This window comes from Callionymus lyra, chromosome 11, assembly GCF_982586985.1.
Source record: "Callionymus lyra chromosome 11, fCalLyr1.hap1.1, whole genome shotgun sequence".
Lineage (NCBI taxonomy): Eukaryota > Metazoa > Chordata > Actinopteri > Syngnathiformes > Callionymidae > Callionymus > Callionymus lyra.
In genome coordinates, this window is record NC_141828.1 from 26,068,602 (window position 1) to 26,092,193 (window position 23,592).

The following is a 23,592-nucleotide window of genomic DNA, read 5'->3' on the forward strand; positions in this document are numbered from 1 at the left end:
GATGGATGGATACCGTTTATGAGTGGATGGATGGATGAGTGAAATGATGGATGGATGGATGGATGGATGGATGGATGGATGGATGGATGGATGGATGGATGGATGGATGGATGGATGGATGGATGGGTGGATGGATGGATGGATGGATGAGTGGATGGATGGATGGATGGATGGATGGATGGATGGATGGATGGATGGATGGATGGATGGATGGATGGATGGATGGATGGATGGATGGATGGATGGATGGAACTTGAAACTGGATGGACTTCACTTTTCTAGATATATAATTATAATTCATGAAAAATCTTCTCTAAGTTGAAGTTAAAAATCCTGTTGAAGTGATTGTTTCCAAATTTGAGAAAAAATCGTTATATAATAATCGATATATTTCCACATACAATAAGCATTAATAACAACGTGAAACTGGATTCAATATATTAAAAGACACACAAATGTGACGTCACTCATCTAAATGTTTAATTCTTGTACAAATGACTCATTAGAAAATGTAAATTCACATAAAACCATAAAAAAAGATATGTTTGCGGCACGTAAAATAACATTCATAAATAACAAAATAAACCGCTACAGTAATGAAAGATCCTCAAACTGTGTTTCTTTGTTCAGAGGAATTAAACTTCATACAGCACCAGGTCCAAAAGTCCAACACAGTTTACCAACATGAGCTCATCAGTGGTTAAAGATTCAGTTTAAACGAAAATAAAGTTCCCTCAATGGAAGTATATCAGTGGCATCAGAATATTGAAGGGTTACATTCAACATTAAAAATATTGACACTATTTATTGAAAATATGTTTTATTAAGCAGTTTATATATTATTTTATTGACAAATATTGAATATTTAAAAAAATATTGTTTTCTTGCACTTAGAGTTTAATATTAAAATTTATAAATGTAATAAATGGAATGTTTTTTTTTTTTTTACTCATAGCCCTCTTAATTAAATCTAAAAATGTTAAAAATACCCAGCTAATTGACCATGACCTTTTAAGTTCTTCACATATCCTCTTTTGGTTTTGTCTGGTAGAACTATTATAGCAACATTTTTAGATTTAATTAAAAACACTTTGAATTAAAAATTAATATTGAATTTATAAAATGTATTTTTGAATTTTTAGAATTGGAATATCAAACTCTGTGTGTATTATAACATTTATATTGCATTTTTATTATTGGAATTATAATGCCAACCTGTACAAGTAAAGAAAAAAAAACGTATATTTTAACTTTCTTATTAATTCAGTAAAAAAAGTTTGAATTAAGTTAATAAATCAAAAATTAAAGAAGAAGGGAAATATTTTAAACATTTGAAACGTAAAATTTAACAATCCAATATTCAGATGTCACTGATATACTTCCATAGCTCTGGAAGTAGAGTATTTTGAGAAAATAAGAATTTTGTTGAGGGGAAATAAAGTGTAATGTATTTGAGATTAACGTTACCCTGATAATGGAGTAATTTTACCTGCCACTGGAGGGCGCCCGAGCGTGGCCTTAAGAAGCAGCAAGTCCGTGTTTATAATGTTATTTTCATATCAGATTCAATTCGGAAATGTATGTTATTTTTTTTACGTTTCGTCTGGACTCTACTGTAGTCTCACCTGGACACACCTGACGTCAATACCTGAGTCCACGTGACGAGGTTGGACAGCATTGGAAGGCGACAAACAGAAATATATTCAAGATCATTCAAAACCATCTGTAACAATGAGGTCCAATCACAAGCTTGTGGATCTTCCTGAGAGCGACTGTTGGTTCCTCTGTCAGCTGCAACAGCTGCACTGATCACGTCAATAATTTGGACCTTTGCTATAAGGGTTCCGCCGCATCATCATGCTGGCGTAGCACATGGCGGGGTCACAGACGCCCGGCTGGCCCGAAGTGCCCGGGGTACCACTCTTCCCTTCAGCCCCGTTGAGGCCTGGAGGGCCGGGCTCTCCAGGGGGTCCTTGCTTGCTATAAGCCCGGGGACCTAATGGACCTATCGGGAACACGTGTTGCATTTTATGAAAATACTGCTGATAATGCAAATTTATCACAGCATGTGTTTACCTGGTGGCCCAGGTGGACCTTGATCTCCAACAATGTCTCGGCCAGGACTTCCCTTGTCACCTTTGACACCTGATTCACCTGCACAAACAAGTCCAGTTGAAAATAAAAACTTTTATTTAAATCAGTAAGTAAGTAAGTAAGTAAGTAATTTAACAATCGAAGTGACATCGGAAAATGAATGGTTGAATGTTTTAATTATTATTTAAATATTTTAAGTATTTAATTTTTTTTTATTTTTTATATGCTATTCTAATAACAGTAATTGAAAAATAAATGTTCTAGATTTCATATTTTTTAATTTGTAGCCTTTCAGAGTCAATATAAAAATGTTGGAATAATAGTGTCACCAGACAACAACAAAATAGTACCGTGATACTTTATACAACTTTCAGCCAGTCATGCGATAAATTTAAAGTCTGATTCAAATTCTATTTGGCAGCTGGGACAATTATACCAACACTTTTATATTGAATTTAAAAGGCTAGAATATTATATATATATTTCAATATATTAATTTAATTCAATTTCAATATAGAATGTATATATACTCATTTAGAAAATATATAATATCATTCAATTTCAATTCAATTATTTAATGAAAACAAAATAAAACTGTTTGAACTAAAGTATATTAAAAAAAACCCAGATATAATGCTTTTAAAAAAAGTATTAAAAAAATAAATAATTCAAAGTTTCTACATTTGAAATGTTATAATCCATTAAATATTCGGAAGTCATACATCATACATCCATCATTTCAGTTCATGACGCACCTTTAAGTCCGTTAACGCCGCGGTGTCCTTGTCTGCCGGGAAGTCCCTGTTGTCCCCTTGATCCGGTCAGGCCTGGAGCTCCCCTCAGGCCCTGTGGCCCGGCTGGACCTGATACTCCAGGCGGTCCAGGGCGACCGTGACAACTGGCACAGGAAGTCTGCTGACTGTGGATCAGGAGTGGAAGCTCACCTTGATAGACGGACATCTTGTTAGTCGTGCACAAGTGAAATCAGTGATCTTAAAATCTCTCACTCTGGAGGATCTGCCTGCAAATCTGACGGATGTGGTTGTCGGACATCTCTTTAGCCTGAAACAATAATGAAAAACTATACATTTTAAAAAACAAACATAAAAAGAACCTGGACTGCTGTATTGCTGTGTCTTGCAGTTAAAAATATTTTAAAGTAGAAAAGCTATCAGATCCTTGTTTTTTAAAATGTTAATTACATCTGACAGATGTACTTACTGATTAATCTCTAAATACAACTTTTTAATTTTCTCTTATCTTCTTTTTATTTGGTACTTCTGGACCTTCAAAATAAATTGATCACAAAAATACTCAAATTAGAGGTATACCCCACTTTTTTATGAATCTTGAAATTAAATTGGGTGATAAAAAAAAGGTTACAAAATCCATTTTAGCTTTATTTTGTCTTGGTGTATATGAGCAGATATGAATATCCATCTAAACTCTCTTAACACAGTTGTAATCCTGACATTATATACAATCAGATATTTTCATATTAGGTTTTTTTCTCCCTTTCCTGTTATTAAGATATTGTTTTCTTGTGTCTCCCTTCTCTTGACAAATGCCTCACGGTTTTTCAAAATTGTAATTAAAAAAAGTTCCTTGTATTTGAAATATGTGTTTACATCTGTTTTTGAGAGAAGACAGATTATTATTATTTTCATTATTCAATGAAAAAAAAAAGCATTTTTTCCATTTAGACACTTTCCTCTTTTATTGAAGTGAAGATTATTTGGATTTTTTTTTTTTTTACTTGAAATTAAAACTATTTTTAATTGAATGATAAAGAAGCAAACCTACATTCATAAAAGGTTAAAACATGTTGGTACAATAGTGTAACCAGACAACACCAAAAGAGTATCAAGCTACTTGGAAAATTCCAGCCAATCATGGGACACGCAGATGATCATGTGACAATGTAGAAAACTTGGTGCGTCAATTCAAAGAAACGTTAAGTTACGTAAGGTATTTTGCAGGTGGGAATTTTATATTGAATTTAAAAGGCTAGAAATGGAAAAAGACTTCAATTTAGAAAATTTATTTTTGAATGATTATTTTATTTTTAATTTTTAAATAAAGTCAAAATAGTTCCAGTTGAAATCGTTTTTCTGATTCTAAACTTTGATGTTTGAGTCTTAAGTTCATATTCCTAGATAAATGAAGTATTGTTGACGGTCCATGCAGTCTTACAGCTCGTCCTTCAGCTCCAGGTTGGCCCGGAGGACCGGCGTCACCTTGAAGCCCTCGAGCTCCAGTTCTTCCCATGAGTCCTGGAGATCCCGGTCGACCCGTCTGGCCCTCGAGTCCCCTCAGACCTTGATCTCCTGTCACCCCTTTCTGGCAGAAGATGAGCTCAAGGTGAGCCCATATAAAAACAAAAACACTTCAAGACTCACCTCGCCCTTTTCCCCGGCTGGACCAGTCGAGCCCTGATCATGGGGTTCACAACAGTTAAAGATAATGATCTGTTCATCTTAATAAATATTCATCATGGTCATTAAGGTTCTTACATGAGCTCCAGGACGACCATCATCTCCCCTCTCGCCCTTCAATCCCTGATGAAAAACAAGTATAATTATTTATTCTCTAAACGAGGCAATCAAAGTTTATTTTCTTCTGATTGAATCATTGTTTGATGAATAAATCCCAGACTGTGATAAATGACATCATCAGCAGGTGTTTTGAAGAGGAGTCCTAATCATAGAGTCGACCTCACCGTCCCTCCTCGATCACCCGGACCGCCCCGCTGACCCTGATGAAGAACCACAGACAGTGATGAGACTCTTGGAAAACACTCGTTAAAAGTATAAGCCTTTTTTTTTCTCTGGTGGCAGATTCAGGTCAAGAAGATCAGTTTAATTGATTATTCATCACATTATTTGTCACACCTTCAAGAAGTTCACTCAGATGTCGTTTTTAAAAAACATTGATAATATATGGGGTGGACATATATGAAAAATATACTGCATATTTTTGTTCCATATGAGCACCTTGCTGCCGGTGAGTCCTGGCATGCCTGGGTGTCCAGGCTGGCCGAGTCGTCCTGGTTCTCCCGGACTTCCCTTGAATTATAAACAGAAGTTATTCATCGTTTTATTAATTTGTCAAATTTATTCTGAACACATTAAAAACAGTTTTGAAAGTTTAAATCATAATCATTTTAATCTATATTTGATTCAATTCAAATTCTATGGGTCATGATTCGATTAAAAAATATTATTGAATAATTAAAAAAAGAATTAAAGTAATTTAGACACAGCAAAGTGTGTTATGAGGCAAATTATGTCATTAAAAAAACCTGCACCTTTAACCTCACACTTACGGCAGAGAGCAACCAGGAAGTGTGTGACGGATGGATACAATTTTTTTGTTATAATGCTGTTTAAGGAAGCTGATGTGGGGCATGTTTAGAGAAAAGTTAAAACGTAAAAAAGTTATTGCTAAGGTCGAAGTTGGTTAATGATAATAGAAGATTAAAATCATCTCAATAATTGCAAGAAAAAAAAAAGATAATTTTTTCACAACCCCCCCATCCCTGACAGTTATGCTGCTTGTCATTCTTATTTTCTTTACTTTTTGGCTGTTTAAGATCAAAATCATAGCAGTATAATTTATTTATTTTTTAGCATGAAAGACATTTTATTCATGGTGTTGATGAATCACGGAACATAAAAATCAAGTCTTACCACAGGTCCTGCCGGTCCCTTTAATCCTGGACTTCCACTTTCACCTTTGTGTCCCTGGAAGTGACAAATTAATAATTACACCTGATTCAATGCATAGATAGATTCCTTTATTTTGATCATCTTATCCAACCTGCATCTGAGTCAAGTGTCGTCCCAGATTCATGACCTTTACTGTATGTTTTTTAAATCCTTTTTATATCATTTGCCTTCATCTTGGTTCTTTTTCTGTTGCTTATTTTGTGTGTTATATTATTTAAATATTTTATTGTGTATTGACATCAGTAAAAAAAAACCAAAGGCATGAAAACAAATGGGTTTGTGGTATCCCTAGTGTTTGTGGGCCTTCAGGTCACCCTGACCCTGAGGTAACACAAGCTGGTGATAAAGTTTCTGATAAATGTTTAAATATTTTAAGAGTTACCTTTGATCCCGCAGGTCCCAGTTGTCCAGGTGCACCAGGTAAACCCACTTCTCCCTGGAGATGAATGATTTTTTAAGACTTCTCATGGGGAGATTACCTTTCAAAAATGCTGGTCGTAAACTTACCGGGGGTCCACTTGATCCTCTGAGACCCTTTTGTCCTGATGGGCCTGCCTCTCCCTTGAAACATTTCAACATGTAGATCAAGTTTATCTTTAACAAATATTATTTTCTCACCTTTTGTCCATCAAGGCCGGTGAGGCCTTGCAATCCCGGCATTCCCTGAAAACACAACATAAACACACAGTTAACCAATTTTTAGTACCACAATTATGTAGAGGTTACCTGGGTTTATTTTATGGCCGTTAAAATTGTTTGTGTTAATGCTGTCATACAGTAACTCAATATTTAGAAACTCAAAACCCCCAAAATCAATTAAACATTTTTTCAGGATTCTTTTTTTTTTCTCCAGAATTTGTGAATTTAGAAAACTGTAATTTTATATCAGAGTTTTTGCATTTGTTTCTGGAAGCTGAAAATGTCTTCTTAGATTGTTCCTGAGCCTAATCAATAAAATAAAATCACTTTCCGACTTACTTTCTAACTGAATAAATACAGCTTGCTTTTTGTCTGACTCCCTCTCAGTGAGTGCATGATTTAAAGTTGCTCAGGTACTGTTTAAGGTACTGAAGTTCTTGTCAAGTTCTGGTTCCTACCGTAATGATACATGAGGGCAACACGGTCTTTGAATTAGATAAAGGAGTCGATTAAGAGTTAAAGATGTTTCAGATTTCTGCTAATCTTTCTGAAATAAATATAATTTCAATATCTGACTTAACTTTTGGACAAAAAAGTTATATTGATTTTCCAATAAAACGTTTATCTTTGAGGGACTGTCCGGGGAAATGAAAGAACCCTCAGTTAGTTGAAGACATTCAGATGTTTTTGTGCCACAATAAACTAAACCACTCTTTAACAAGGCTTTAATTTTGGTTTCTGAAAAACTATCTGCAGATGCTTCCTGAGGCTTGGTGATCATGATCAAGAGTGGACGGGACAGCCGGAGAGAGAAAACCACCTGAACATGTGGGAATGGTGTAACCCCAAACCCCGGCATCGCCTTGATTTAACCGGAGGAAGTGAAGCACTAATCCTGTCCTGTTTGATATATCTCATGTTCTTGTGCAGGAAAATGGCTGGAAGCCGTGTGGAGCAACTGAGTCATCCTCCACGGAGCCGTCACAGACTCTGGCCTCCACTAGAAATAATAATTATGAACAGCGCATTCGATTGCTCGCCTGAAACCCTCCTAAAACAAAGCAGATCCCCTCCATGAGTGTTGCTGGTGAACATGTGTGCGTTACATAAGAGGGTTATCCTGGGATGAACTACCAGGGAAATACCCCTGAACTTCTGGCTGCCAGGGATGTTCTCTCAACTCCAGCCAGAGTGTTAACACGCCGCAGCCGTGGAGGAGTGAAGATACATGCATGATTCATCAAAGCCCTATTTTTATCTTTGGCTCCTTTTACTTTCACTTTTCCACGATCTCTCTGAGGATTCAAATCTGGGCGTCAGCTTTATGGGTTCACAGTCCATCAGTGGGTGTTGTTGATGCTACGTGTAAACATGGGAAACAAAAAGCAGCGGATAAAAGAAAACATGATGGATGAGTGTGCGATGACTTACAGGATGACCCTCCCTTCCATCAGCACCGGGGATACCAGCGTCCCCCGTCGCCCCCTTCGGGAAAATCAAAAACAATAGATCAGATAGATCGATAAATAGATAAAGACATCCGAGATGAAACAACTACCGAAACAAGAACTTTCATTCATCTCTAGCTTTATAACAAACATCCTATTTTAGCCAGTAGCAAGTATCAGAGACAAGCTAGCCAAAAGCTCAGACAAAAAATGAACAAAAAAGATATAATACTAACTGCGCTCCTTTTTTTTTATACCGCTGCTAAGGAGGTCTTTGTATGTTTATAAACGACCACACCTAGTAACAATACAAGTATATCAGTACAGAATATATAATTTTCAAATGTTACAAATATTTTTTTAAGCATTTTCTAAATAATTGAATAATTGAAATATAATTAAAAACATATTGAGAGAAATTTGATGAAACTTTCAGCTAATCAAATTCATCCAGATTAAAACTAGAATTGGAATATAGCATCAAAATTACAGAATGTTAAAGATTTGATCCAATCCCATGATGACCTTTGAACAACCGGCCGTTGAAGAACCATAACATAGTTCGTATTTTTTATGTATTTTGTGGCTTAAACAGTCATATTACGATTAATGAAGGATCCTGAACCAAACTCAATAATTCAGAACTATACTCTCCAACATGCCGACGAGCGACAGAACAGTTAATGCGCCAAAGATGGAAACGATACAAACAGATCTATTATCCATCCATCAAGCCTCGTTCTAATTTGATACATCCTCCTCTCTTAATGGCTTTCCCAGATACTTGTTAATTTAATATCCAAAACATACCGGGGTGACAAACGTTGCTTTTGCATGTTGGTTTGGAAACCACGGGGGGAACACCGGCTAAGTATTATTACATTTCCATGGTTCTCAAACATCAGCAAGTTTTAGGGGAAAGTCTTTCAAGGCACAAGTTAACCTCCTACCAAGATGATTCCCTTATTCTCTTAATAGGATTCATTATACATAAAGACAAACAGACCTTCTGACCGGACGATCCCACGGCTCCCTCCTTCCCGTCTCTCCCAGGTTGGCCCTGAAAACATACAAGTGTGATGACAAATACATGTTTCTTGCTCAGATGATTTTTTTAACGTACAGGTTTTCCTGGATAACCTGCTGGCCCAGGTGCTCCGGGACTTCCTTTTTCACCCTGGAAATCATATTACGTCGCTTTAATACAAAAAAAAAACTACATCCATGTTCTCTTTTGTCCAGTTCATGGTTCTCCAGATGGTTCCGAAGAGAGGAGACTGGACTGTGTAGAGTCCTGTGCCCGGTCTGAGGATCATCTAGGACACTTCAAAGATAATAAAGACCTGAAATCTGGTCTGCCTAGTCACATTATGTGACTCACTGGATGGTTTGCTCAAAATTAGAGTAGATTAATGTTCATGTTGATATTGTGACCTATGATAAAGTTTACGATTGATATGATTAGACATCCATAATCTCAGGGTTCCCTCGATCTATCGCTCTTCATTACTCCATTCCCCATGTGTACATAACGCGCCATGCTATTGGCTAACAGACCAGATTTAGATAAGTTTTATGAAGACAGTTTTGTAAATAATAAAATCTGTGCTAAAGGATTTTGGCTACTTGTGAGATTGAATTTGACACCTTTGATCTACACAATCCAGTTCCCTCGCTTTAGAAACATCTGTATCACACGGTTATGTCGTCGTCTCACCGCTGGGCCAGATTTCCCGAGTGACCCCGGCAATCCTGAAGCGCCGACTTCTCCCTGAGAACAGAAAAAGATGAGCTGAGGTGGTGAAGATATTTAAGAGATAAATATATAAGATCATGAGCGGTGTGTTGTTATGATCATGAGCGGTGTGTTGTTATTATTCTGTCAAGGCATCCAAAAATGTAATCATATAGTTGTGTTACAGAAAAAAAAAGGATTTGTTTTTGTTTTGTGCAATCCTAAAAACTAATTGCAGCTTAAACATATTTTTTTTTCATTTGTTAGTAAATGTAGATAATACAATAAAAAAGAAGTATTTTTAGAGAGCAAAAGAGAGAGAGCAAAAGAGAGAGAATCATTCTGCTAGTTTCTCCTCCCCAGTGAAAGAGAAACATAATCATGGTTCACGAGATCAAGACTGATTTGTAAATCGACACACTTTAAATCAAGACAAGGATTGAGAAAATACACAGTAATCCTAAATACATTTTCTGTTTACAAAATGAAATATATTTTTCCACGGGAACAGACAAGATGTGGTTCACACAGCAAGACACGTGGATTTATAAAATCCATTAACAGGCAAGTCAGCGTGAGGAAGAGCAACGAAAGCTCCAAAAATAACTGATGAATATAAAACATGTTGTGTCCATGAGTTCTTCCTATAATCACTGTGGACAACTTGATATTTCATTGTGTGTTCAGTATTTTCATCCAGTCAAGGTCATGACACCAGATATTGAGATGAACAAGGTCACATGACTCAAGTAGCTTTTAATACAGCAATCCTTTTATTCTCGCAGATGTTTGTTGGAAACACAGATGGTATTTACATGAGGAGCCTCGAGAGACAAACACCTTGTTTCAAATCACTCGTAAACATCAACAACAAATATGTTTGTATAAAGTGATGAAGAACATACGAGAGTCTTGGAATGTAATTAAATCCAACATATAAGCTTATATGAAGATATTCTCTCGACTTCTATATTTTACAAAGTCTTTATTTACAACAAAAAACAATATTTTTAATCAAAATCAACATAATTTAATTTTTTTAGTTTTTTTTTTACTTAATTTTTGCAGAGCTCTTTTTTTGCGTACAGTATTAACTATTTTTGTGAGTCAGGCTCCATGTTTTGTATCAAGATTGGGTCAGTGAGCATCAAATCCCTGTGTTCTGTGTCTTGATTGGACAACGGATTCAGGTATATTAAAAATGCAAAAAAATATGTTACAGGTCAGGGTGGGGAGGCAGCGTAATCAGAGGAGCTGTAATGTATTGTCATGTTCCAGACAAGGCTACAAAACATTCTGTAGTTTAGCTGGTAACTGATGCAAATACTATGCCAAAATACAAAAACTCTGTTCTCGTCTCGAAATTAAAACACAGTTCCTCCAACTCAGGGTCAGTCTATTGAAACCTTCACTGACCGAAGAATATATATATATATATATATATATATATATATATATATATATATATATATATTTATATTGCTAAAATATGTAGATCTTTGAGAGTATAAACTAAGTGAGAAAGTGAAAATGTTAATCTCAGGGTCAAGGTGACCTGAAGGCCCGAAAACAAATGTGTTTGTAGTATCCCTTGTATGGTTTCTGGGCCCCCGGTTACCTCTACCTTGAGATAACACAAGGTTTAATAAGAGTTTAGGAAAAGTTTACAAAGAGTGCAAAAAGGGATTATGAGGCCTCAACATCTATTTGAATAATGAACAACTGTCAATATTTAGTTTTGTTGTTTTCAGAGTTTCAGAGTTCAGAGGCCCACCTAATATTAAATATGGTATACATGGAAATTTCACTTTTCATGGGGGTCTTCTGCCCTCCTTGTGCCCCCTTTACCTTTAACCTAATGAAGTTGTGTTACATAGATTTCATGTCCTTTATTAATTGCATTATATACAATAATAATTTGGTTAAATAAAGGACTGAGATTGGATTTAGGTTACTATAGATTTTTTTTATCCCCGAAAAAAGGAACCCAACAAAAGCTGGAAATGAGTTGTTCCACTTGGATGAGTTTTTTTTTGTTATTGAAGTTATGTGTACAATTAAACACATTTGTTTTAACGTGACGATGATGAACTTCAGTGTTTGAGTCCAGATGTTATTTCACGTCTGAAGGCGAGCAGATGTTACGTTTAATCAGGAACACTGGAGGCGGGAGTTTTCATCGACACTGAGGATGAAGTGTGGGATATTTAATCCTCCCTAGTGGGCGTGAGTGTCATCAACCAGGGATTTAAGAAAGGGGGAAAAAAAGATTGTGGTCATGATGTTAAAACAAGATTTTCTCTTGGCTTCATTTGAAATTCACTTGTGTATTTAATGAATTCATCCTCACACTCGTCCTTCAACACTCTTGGTCATGTTTAATTTATTAACAATTATAATTCAAGCAGCATCAATTGGAGAAGAAAAAGTATTCTGGTTAATTTAATTCTCTTTGAAACATGTTTAATAGTTTATATATTGGAACGTTACATTTTTTTGTTTAAAATTATTATTATTTTTATTTATTATTTATAATAATAAATTAAATAATATTTTATTTTATTCATTGCGAATTAAATTCAATATAGAATATTGTTATACTAGTGCCACTTGATAATATCTAATAGTACTACTTGATGGTTGAAAATACCCTTTAATATAGAATTTATTGATTTAAATATTTTAGTTATGTTAAATTCAATATTTTGTAGGCTTTCATATACTTTCATTTTTTTTTAAATCTTGTTTAATTGTGTAGATGATAACTTACCTTGCTTCCCATCTGACCTGGTGGGCCAGGTAATCCAGGTGAGCCTCTCCCGCCCTGAGTGAAACCGCACGTCAGTTGTTGTAAAATAACTACTGTGTTAGGTTCCTACCATCAGTCCAGGTCGTCCTTGTTCCCCTTTGTATCCACCTGGGCCACGTTTACCCTGCAACAGAAGTTTCTGTTTAACTTCCATGTCACGATAATAACATCATGTTGAAATGTCAGCAGGTTCACCTCCACACCAGGTGACCCCGGCAAGCCAGGACTCCCTTGGGTTCCCGGGATTCCCTTCAATAGTGAACGGAAAAGGAGAGTGAAAGACTGGAAGAACATGAATTGTCTGTAGGTGAAGTGTGTTACTCTCAACCAGTACGAATGTATTTATTTTAAATACAATTTAATCTAATTAGAAAAGTTGCTTCAATAAAATACGTAAATAAATAATAATAATACAAATACAATTGCCTCCATAAACCAGAGGGTCATAATCAAATACCATTTTGAAAAAAATGTGAGGTGGCCAGGATGAGAATCAGCTCCTCTAAATCTGTCACCATGATGCTTACTGCTAAAAGGGTGGATAATGGAGGTGATGGAGGTGGGGGAGATCAAGTCACATCTGTTCTTGTTCACCAGTGACAGAAAGATGAAAGTTAAGATGGACAGAAGGATCAGTGATACATCTGTAATTATTTTTGTTGTGAAGAAAGAGCTGAGCCAAAAGACGAATCTCTGCATTTATAGGTCCCTGCTCCTATATTTAGTCACCGACTTTGCAAGCGAATTCAGTAAAGTACTTTGGTTTACCTCAAAATAAATTGTGAAAACCAACTTCAATCTTTAACAGTTCTTAAAGCAGCAATACGTAACATTTAGTAAATCCCTAATAACATAAATGAAGCACAACCGATATACAAGTCAGGATGATGTGTGAGTGTTTTGAATTTGGATATTGAACTATGTAGTACTCACAGGCTTACCATCAGCACCAAAAGAACCAGGCTGACCAGGCTTTCCACTGCTTCCTTGTTCTCCCTTAAAACACAACAAAACAAATTATACGATGTGAAGGTTTTTGAGGGGCTCACAGTCAATAAAGTGAGAGCAACAACACCCATTTCTGGAAGTAAATGTTTCAGAGTAAATTAGAAAGACCTGAGGCCCATCTGTGACCCAGGAGGCGCCTGAACCATCAGTTGACGCCATAAAAGCACAAAAGCATGGAGTAGAAAACACAAACATCCTCCTAACCACAGTGGTTTTTACCATCAAACCCTTTTACTGCTAAGTTAGTGCAGCTATTGTAAAGATTTTTATTTGATCGGGAAAACTTACATGCCGGATTCTTTTCTCTTCCCGCTACAGTATTTGTTATTGATCGGCTACTTTTTAGCAAGACACAGATCAAGGCAGCATCTAACCAGAGTGACCACAAGTCATAATTGCAACCACTGTTTTCCATGCAGAATAAAAGCCTGATTGTTTCCATTTATTTCTACTCTTCAGCGTTCCAGGAGGCAGACTGTGTTGAACGTCACACAATCAGTGTTTGCAGAGATCCATTAGTTTAACTGCCGCACACTCAGATGTTGCACCCCCGATGAACGGAAAGAAATTCTGATTTTCTCCTGCTAAACTCAAAACAGTGGTCAGAGAATAACAGCCGCCGCTCGCTTTTGGTTCGCTGTTTCCAATTTAGATTGTGAGCAAACAAATATTTCACATGATTAAAACGCACAAGCCTTTCAAGAACACACTGTTGTTATTGTGAAGGTGTTTGTGTTGGACTGTTTCCTCGATGATACACGAGTTTCCTCGCTGTAATTCGACGTCAACACAAGTGGGTCAAACACAAGTAGTTGGCTCATGCTCCACCAACATTTGTTGCACACTTGTTTGAATGTCTTGCTAGCATGATTTGTTAGAACGAAGGAAAGCACTTTCAGAGCTCAGACAGTGGCCAAGCAGCTCATTTCCACTAATAGTGGGATTTCTACCAAATCTCCTCTAGGCTTTCCAAAGTTCTTGAGTAATAAATACAGTGACATGGTTTGTAAACCAACAAAAATACTTGTTTGTTAGTATTTTATTAAACCATCACTATGAACGTGAACGATTTTACATTTTTATGTTTAATTTAGGATAAATAATATAAAATGTCTATTTTAAACTAGGAACAATATGGGATTAGTCTCTAGGCAATTGAATCAGGTCAACTGGACTTGGTTTTTGTCTGTGCCTGGGGGCAAGTCAGACTTGCCTCAAGTGTTTTCAGTGGGAGGGGCTTAAGATCATTTTCTAATGTAAATATTCAATGAAAATAGAGTTTTGTACAAAAAGACACATACTGATGAGTACAATAGAGTCCAACATCACTTTAAGACACACAGACATCAACACATAGTTGAATTTAAAGAGTCAATTTCAAATTTCAATGCAATCATACTATATATATTATACTCTACGTTAATGAGATTTACAGAAATCTTGCCAAATGTAACAGAGCAAAGGACCCCCTTAAAAACTTGAATAGGTCCAATTTTGATTAAATTTATACCATATTTAAAACATATTAATTAAAACAAATATGAACTGCTTTTTTTAAGCATTTGAAATCTTGAAAACTTCTCAACATATGGTAAATCCGGCAAAAGATTTCTGGATCCAAATGCTAATTTAGAACAAATTGAATCATCTGTTCCTTTTTTGAACTTAAAAGATTTTTTTCTGTGTTTGAAGATTCCAAAACGTCACATTATATACACATTAAAAACAGTATTCTCATATATTTGAATTGTCTTATAGGTTCTGTTAACCAATCATCAAATATCTCCATTCGACTTTGATGATTTAATCACTATGTTCATGATTAAAATTGTATTTAAGAATCAGTGGTTGGTTGTTCGAGATCATCAATCATCTTGTTGGATTATTTTTAACTCAAAAACTAGACCTTTATTCCAGGAGGTCCAGGAGCTCCAGGAGGACAGGCACAAGGTTCTTGAGTTGGTTCCATGTAATCAGGGCTATTGGAGCACTGTGGGAATGAAGCAGAAATACAGTTCAACAAACTCAACCCAGCTCTGATATGTTCAGAAATATAAAGTGTATCAGCGTTTCAGTATCTCCAGGCAGCTTTTTGAGTCAATCTTTCTGTTTAAATAACATGTTTTTTCTTTGGTATGCAATCAAACGCTACACTAATTGCTGTAAAAAAAAAGTATGAACAAACAAATAAAGTCAGTTGGCTGTTTGTCCAGAAACAAAATACTGGCTAACTGCCTCACTTACACTTACACAGCAGTCTCGCTTCAAATACATGCCGGTGTTTACAACCAGATGTGAGCACGAGATACAATTACCAAACATTACCGGATGCACACACACAGATGAACAGCATGTCATGAAGTGAAAGCTGATGGAGATCAGAGCGGAAACAGATGTTTTTGTCTCGGTAAGAAGTAGGTGAGATGATGTTAACCATGTAGTGCTTCAAGGTCCAAAAAGGTTCTTGAACTCACCACTCCGGGTACTTCACAAGCCGTCTCCCTGTTGTTCTGCTCAGGATCACAGTAGATGCGCAGCTTCTGGATCTCAAACTGAACCAAATGAAGAGAAAAGTAAACATTTTTTCAGTTTCTGAAATATTTAGGCTTTGTTTGGAGGACAGATAAAGGGATTTTTTTTTAATAAGGTGGCTCCTTTCTGCTGTGAATACAAATTAAAAAAAAAAAATCCAATCCTGAATCTGTAGTTGGATTTCAGAGAAGGTCAGTTAAACTGCATTAAGCTTCAAGTCGACAAAAAAATCCTCTTTATATTTATGAAGGGTTGTTTTTTTTTAACAATCCATCTCTAAGTTTGACATAGTTATCGATTCAATTGGACATTGTGACTTTCTGAGGAGGAGCAGTTTAATCTTCATCACACAGATTCAATGCTTCACAAAATATGTCGTCCAAATTATGTATTCATTACATTTGACTGGTATTTGCAGTACATTTAAATGATAACTACAACAAGTTGCTTTCCTCAACTTTCATCATTGAATCCTAGATTTTGCAAATTAATTTCTGTTGTTTGATTAATAAGACAAATAAATGGACTATGGAGTAAATATTAATTTAAAGGGTAAGTGGCGCCTGTGTAGTGTGCTGAGTCAGCAAAGTCTCACTCTGAAAGCAACAATGCAACTTTGTTTGGTTATACTCCATCAATAAATATTAAATGAAGTGTTTTCAGTCTTGTTGTAAAATCAACTATTGTTGTAATAGGAGTTAAGATTGTTAGCACAACTGTTGGCGCAAAGACAGAGGAAAATATTATGTGTCTAGGTTTCAACGAAAAGGAAAATAAAGTGCCTCTTTGATTTATTTCACTCTTTATGCTGACATGAGTCCAATTTAGACTCTAAATCATAAATTCATGAGATCTGGTGGACGACATGTTCATTCTCAGCCATGTACTTATTATCTGTGTGCTGGCAAATCTCCCAGGATAAACCTATAAACTCTCTTTTTTTTTCTTCCATTGTTTTGATTTAAAGTCAGGGACGTGCGTGGATACATGCAATTACAACTACATTTTGGCCTTCAATAAAATATTCTTTCTTTTTCTCATGCTTATATTGACTCATTAAATACTCAATATTTTTATTTTCATGATAATAAACTGTAGACCTTTTGCGTAAATCTAGCCAATCACAGAAGGCCCCATGCAATATTAACCAATCAGTTTCAACATAAAGTGGGTCTATATTTCTATATTACTAGTTAACATTGACAACAACGTGTGATGGAGTCATCGTAATTGTACATATTATTTATACAAATACAGAGCTTACATCATTCTGCTGTCAAGCTAACTATCACTTGGGATTCTACACTCTTGCAAGTATATACAGCTGCAGAGGCAGAGGATTCAGACCCGTCGATTCAGACAGGAAGTAGGTTTAGACGAGCGTTCAGGGTGTGGCCAATTCCGGAAGTGGCCTCAGACTAACTATACAACTAACTACAATATGGTAAAATAAACAAATTACTTTTTCTTTATTTCTTTTAAATGTCTACTGTCATTTAATGTTACAGTTTTCACATAGTTAAATGACTATTTTTACGCTTTTTAAATTTTTTACTGTCATTTCATATCAGAGTTTTTACGTAGTTAAATGACTATTGTTACGCTTTTTAAAATGTTTACTGTCATTTCATGTCATTACGTTTTCACGTAGTTTCAGCAATGCTTCTGTTAACTTGTTTTTCTAGATGTATAACCTCAGCCAAATGTAGGTTTACAACATTGTTGTTATTAGTAAGTAAGTGAGTATTATGTGTAAAGCAATTAAGGTTTAGGCCATATATAGTATATATAGTATATACTGTATATATATATATATATATATATATATATATATATATATATATATATATATATATATATATATATATATATATATAAGCATAGATGAAAAGTTAAGTAATTATTATTATAACTTCACTGTGTGTGACCCTGGTCTAGAAAAGCTCTCTACAAGTACTAATTACTTACTTAATTACTTATTTACTTAGTTGTATGTTTTTATGTTTTTATTTTCCTAATTCGAAACGTTGTCTGTGTTTACTATCTTTAAATCCCTTCAGTTACAGATCTCAATACAGATGGAACAGCCAAATGACCATTGAGAAATGCAACAAGTGCTGCTTGTTCTATCACTGCCCTTTTTGAAAGGTCACCAAATTCAGACCAGCACGGATGGACAAAATTGAGCAGCAAATACAAAGCCACTTCAGAAAGGCAATCATCATGGAGGTGTGTACAGTATATCTTTAGTTAGTTCCTCATATGCGCATCATAAAAGTCTAACCTTTTTTTTATTTTTGACAGACTATACGATACACAGATGTGGTCTACAGACCAGAACCTCACGTCCATTGTCCGTATTGTGGTGATACAGCTGTCATGGTTGCATGTTGCATGGATGTGTGTATCTTTAAAACATGATGAATAACAGAAAAATGTATTCAGTATTAATACTCTTCAAAATCCAATGGGCCTTTTTCATACAATGCTAACAAACTCATCTGTTATCTTTGCAGTAAGATCACATCCAAAGTATGTCCTGAAAGCTGATGTGAAACTAGGTTGTGCAAAAAGAAAAGTGTGGTAAAGCTCACACCTGGTTCTGAGGGAGAACTTTGGGGACTTCCATGAAAGACAAGTCCTACAACATTGAATTACTGTGTGAAGAACCCACGTCTAACCAGTTCATTGCAGGACAGAAAACCATGATGACAGAGAGATTAGTTTTTTATTTCATAGTTTGGGTTATGTGGTTTCTTTGTTGCTTTTTGTTGTGTCGATGTTTCATGTAAATAAGGTTTTATGAACAGTGCCACTGTGTATTTCAATACTGTGATTAATATATACAGGTATGTGTTGTTAACATCTAAATGAATCTTCACAGCAATGCAAAAATGAATACATCAGATGATAACTACTGTTGCAGGTGTCTCATATTTAAGCCTTATATTGGTTTTATTCAGATACGAAGAATGACAATGACAAGATATTGTGTAAAGTGTTCCAGTGTCTGTCCGGTAAACTTTTCAGGATTTTATACCAATAAACACTAATTTATGTTTGATTTTGAGACAATATGCAAAAACTTTTATCTTAAAACATTGAGGGATTCTCTTTAATGGTAAAAATAAACAAGTGAGTGAATAGTTCATAGAAATACAAGTACTTGTTTATGGTAACCCTTGCTGAGGACATAAACAACGAAAAAAAAAAAAAATGGAAGGTGTCACACCTGTATACGTGCCTATCATGCGCGGTACAGTTTTCAAAACATGTTATTTTTTATTTAAGTCACATTATCAGTAGATCATCCAGAAGTCATCTGCCAGAAGTATCTTTAAAGCGCTGTTTACTAACTAGTTGTGTTGTTTCTAATTATACATAAACTAATTACATGTTGAACGTTCAGCTAACTCCCTGTTTAATTAAATGTAATCACGCTTTGTCGTTCAATATGAAAATCATGTTTATCATTTGAATATGTTATAGATTAGTTTAATCTATAACAAATACTTCTTGTCAAATACAACACCCAGGTTTCTCAGGCTCAGTCTGACAGACTGACCTAAGTCACCCAAGTACTGACTCAACACTGGAACTTTATCATCAGGCACAATAACCAGAGTTTCAGTTTTGTCCACATTTAGCTGCAAAGTGTTTTCACTTATCCATTGTTTGCTTTGATTTCGAGCAAACAATTGACTAAGCTGTTCAGTCCCTGGGTCTCAGTTGGATCAAGTGAGCAGTAGAGCTGGAAGTCATCAGCAAAAATGTGGTAAGAAACATCAGGAAATCTCTGAATGTTTTTACTTAGGGGAATCAAGTACAGCAAAAATAATAAGGGACCCAAAACAGAAAATTGAGGGACTCCACACAACAGATCCATTGATTCAGACCTCATTTGATTGGCAGATACACTGAAACTGGCCCAAAAAGGTATGATGAGAACCATTGTAACACAGACCCAGACAGTCCCACTTTATCCCTCAGTCTTCTCAGTGACATCTGGTGATCAACTGTGTCAAAGGCTGAGGACAGATCCAAGAGAACCAGAACAGTGTATTGACCCGAATCAGCCGACATCATTATGTAACTTGACACCTTCAGTAAGGCTGTCTCCGTGGAGTGATGTTTGCGGAAGCCAGACTGAAACTTCTCGTGAATGTTTCACTGATCCAGGAACAAAGACAGCTGCTCAGAGACCACCATCTCCAAGATTTTGGACGAGAATTGACGCTTAGTAATAGGCTTGAAATTACTGAGGTCATTCGGGTCTAAGTCTGGGTTTTTGAGTAAAGGTTCCCCAATGGCATGTTTAAATGCATTCGGAAAAAGCTATAAATCAATATTTATCCACAATCAATGACTGCAATAGATCTAGAGGATGTAGACTAACATCCCACAATATATCACAATAATTTAAAATAGACTTTTTGACAAATTATTAATTAAATCATATATTTTTTAAACTATCTTAGTCATATGATATTGTCAAAGATGACATATTTATGCTATAACTGGCATGGAGTACATCAGTTTAATAAAATCATTTAAAACATTTTTACCCAAGACCTGTGTGTGTGTGTGCATGCCTGTGTGAAGACTGCTGATGAGATATGAAATAAACAGTAGACACTTAAATAAGCCACTATTTTGATTTTGTATACTTGCAAAACTGACACTCAAAGAATCAGTGCCTCACCAACCATGAACCTCACCACACATCACTGTTTAAAGTTGTATTCTCTCTACGAGATTATATCAGCTTACAAGAAGTTCACTTACCGGTGCTGTTGTTTCTTTCCGGACATATTTTCCAACTTGAGTTTTTCCATTAATAAAAATGCCAACTGGCGTCTCCAACGAGAGGGTTTCCATTTCAAGGTCGTCAACGTAAAGAGTGACATCCTCCTCCGTGACCAGCAATCGGAGTTGGTGCCACCTCTCATCAAACAGCTTCTTTTAAAGAAAATAAAAACGAAAATTAAGATAGAGATACACTTGAATAAAAATATGTAAGAATGTTAAAATGGCTGACTAATAGTTGGTACCCAAACCCCGGACCCACAACAAAAGCAGTTGTAGTCAATTAGTATTAGTAATTATTTGAATCACCTTGTTCTTGTCAAATTTGTATCCATTTTGTTTTGTTTTTTCATTCCGTTCTTTTTACACATGTCAAAAGTAAATGTTGTTTCGGTGCCTTCAGAGAAAAATGTTGGAGAAGGTAGTTTAAAATTAAAAGACCTTTCAGACATTAATAACCACCCAAGAAAAAAAATAATAAATGTATTTTCAGGAACTACTTGTAGTTGTACAACACCAGATATGCACAATTTATGCAAAAACATGGACTTTATTGAGTAAACTTGATCAAAACAAGCATCAGATTCACGGTAGCTGAAGAGATGTTTGTGGAGGTCCAGGTAATTGGACCGGCTACCCAGAAGTAAGAAAATGGAGTGAGTCAACAACAACCCGGGTCCCGGAGTTCAAAAGCACTAAACACTAGACTAAAGTTATGTTCACTGCTCTATTGTGTTCTCGATTTGTCGGCAGTAAATCAACACATGGGATGGGAAAACAACATGTATTGTCATCGCAGTCCCATGGAAGTCGTCAGTGTTGTGTCAGTTCATGAACTAGTTCATATTTTATTATTCTCATTTTAGTTTTATTTATTTCAAACGACAAATCCTGTGTTGTTGTTACAATACTGACGATAAATGTTTTCTGATTTTGATTTGACAATTAAATCTGATGCATAATTTTAATGTTAATGTTTGTGAAAATTATAAGTTTAAACGATACATTTTTGTTTTGTATGTAGTAAAAGTGCAAGAATACAAATAATATGAAAAGTTAAGACACATTACTTCAGTGGGGTTTAAGCTCGCATGCTAATGGTCTCTTCTCATGCAAGTGTTTGATGCCATGTTGCTGTCATCACTTGTAATTATCTTTGATCCTATTAGATCTACATCATGAGTATTGTCAGCACACAAGATTATCAGGAAACTCATCCAATCCCACATTTTTCCAAAATAAATAGAAGAAATAACTTGGGAAAATGACTATCGAAGAAGACTGTGGTTTGATGTTTGCAGTAGTTGATCATAAACATAAACAGACAAAACATCTTAAATCGCTTCTCATGAAGTTCTTCTTCATCATCATAGGTGAAGTACTTTAGTAACAAATGAGCTCCAGGAGGTCCATACGTTGTACAGTTAAACATGGTTTCCTGTAAAAAGTATTACTCCACCTCAAAATTAAATTGTTTTACACTTTCCAGCTGCTGCCAACTGCACCTTGAGCTCATTTTTCTGGAGCTCAAACTTGAAAATGTTTTAAGAACAGCTCACACAATGATGTTTCGTAACTTAACAACCGGTTAAAATCCCTTTTGAGTGCCAGTCAGGTTTTCCATGTCTGTTCGTGGGAGACAGGCGGCGACTTTTCTGAGACTAGAACATTAAGTTTAAGGGCTGTGTCAGGATTTCACTATCTAAATGTGAATTGAGAATCAAAAGAATGTTTAAGACAGTGACTTATTTATTTATTATTTGATGAGAGACTATGGGAAGAGATAATCAGGATAGTTCCTGTCAAAGGTGTTACTAGGGCTGGGTATGGAACTTCAAATGCTTTGGTAGCATCAAGTAGGTAAACATGCTTTGTCTTTTGGTGCAAAGGTTTGATATACGCAGGTAAATCACATTAACAGTCATTTAGCTGAAACGTTTACATACTAGTTATCTTCCCCATGATATATAGATCTATTTAGAGTTCCCGTGTGTTGTGTTTCCGAGCATGCTAAATTGCTACCGTGCGCGATGCAACATATGCAGAAAGATACACATCAGTATGTGTCTGTTTGTACAAAACTCTAATTTCATGAAATATTTACATTAGAAAATTATCTTAAGCCCCGCCCACTTGAAACTCTTTGTTGTTCCTGAGATCAAATCGTGTTTACCATAACCATACCAACTCTGCTGTGATTGGGCAATGATGGAAGTTTGTCACAACATGTCATCAAGTTCTAACATTTGTTGACCTCTAAACGGACGCTAAGTTATTATTATGTAGTTTTATTTTATGGGTTTATTTTGTCTGGTACATGAACATCTAACCAATATTTATTGTTATGTTTATCTTTTCTTAACAAGTGCCTATGATGCTGATGTAAGGGGGACAGTTCCCTGCAGTGTGAATTTAGTGTGAGTCTTTAGTCTTCAAACATCCAAACTTCAGAGCTACTTTTTTCACCGTTAGTGACACCATCAGCATTGAGCATAGATGTTTGTGTCCCGAGAAAACAGACACTTTTTTAATTTTTTTATCTCTGACTTGGTTTCTCATATTCTTTGCACTAGACACTTTTCCTTTCTGTAACATTGGAGTGGAAATGTAAAGGAAATGTGCTAAAAAAAAAACAAAGAAAAAAAAAAACTGAATATTTGTACAATGTGTTATGTCATTTTTCTTTTTGTAAGAATTGATCTTGTGAAATTGGTATAGAAAAAAGTATAGTTTGGGAACCATGAAATTGAAGATATTTGTGCTGATATATAGATCAATACTTACGAAACAAGA

The 23,592-nt window shown here is 35.5% G+C and overlaps 1 protein-coding gene across 1 annotated transcript in view; it reads right to left on the reverse strand.

Annotated features, from left to right (window-relative positions):
* Positions 1 to 458: 458 nt before the first annotated feature.
* col21a1 (collagen, type XXI, alpha 1) overlaps positions 459 to 23,592 on the reverse strand; it is a 28,826-nt gene continuing 5,692 nt past the window's right edge. Inside the window, exons 6-29 of the mRNA XM_087802989.1 lie at positions 20,779 to 20,952; positions 15,936 to 16,013; positions 15,368 to 15,451; positions 13,387 to 13,449; positions 12,649 to 12,702; positions 12,524 to 12,577; positions 12,415 to 12,468; positions 9,627 to 9,680; positions 9,033 to 9,086; positions 8,916 to 8,969; positions 7,893 to 7,946; positions 6,441 to 6,485; positions 6,330 to 6,383; positions 6,205 to 6,258; positions 5,784 to 5,837; positions 5,088 to 5,159; positions 4,814 to 4,849; positions 4,608 to 4,652; positions 4,494 to 4,526; positions 4,288 to 4,434; positions 3,102 to 3,156; positions 2,850 to 3,038; positions 2,077 to 2,154; positions 459 to 2,005 (exon numbers count right to left, since the gene is read on the reverse strand). Coding sequence (XP_087659115.1) covers positions 1,815 to 2,005; positions 2,077 to 2,154; positions 2,850 to 3,038; positions 3,102 to 3,156; positions 4,288 to 4,434; positions 4,494 to 4,526; positions 4,608 to 4,652; positions 4,814 to 4,849; positions 5,088 to 5,159; positions 5,784 to 5,837; positions 6,205 to 6,258; positions 6,330 to 6,383; positions 6,441 to 6,485; positions 7,893 to 7,946; positions 8,916 to 8,969; positions 9,033 to 9,086; positions 9,627 to 9,680; positions 12,415 to 12,468; positions 12,524 to 12,577; positions 12,649 to 12,702; positions 13,387 to 13,449; positions 15,368 to 15,451; positions 15,936 to 16,013; positions 20,779 to 20,952 — 1,830 coding nt within the window. The 3' untranslated portion in view covers positions 459 to 1,814. The remainder of the gene's footprint in view (positions 2,006 to 2,076; positions 2,155 to 2,849; positions 3,039 to 3,101; positions 3,157 to 4,287; positions 4,435 to 4,493; positions 4,527 to 4,607; positions 4,653 to 4,813; positions 4,850 to 5,087; positions 5,160 to 5,783; positions 5,838 to 6,204; positions 6,259 to 6,329; positions 6,384 to 6,440; positions 6,486 to 7,892; positions 7,947 to 8,915; positions 8,970 to 9,032; positions 9,087 to 9,626; positions 9,681 to 12,414; positions 12,469 to 12,523; positions 12,578 to 12,648; positions 12,703 to 13,386; positions 13,450 to 15,367; positions 15,452 to 15,935; positions 16,014 to 20,778; positions 20,953 to 23,592) is intronic.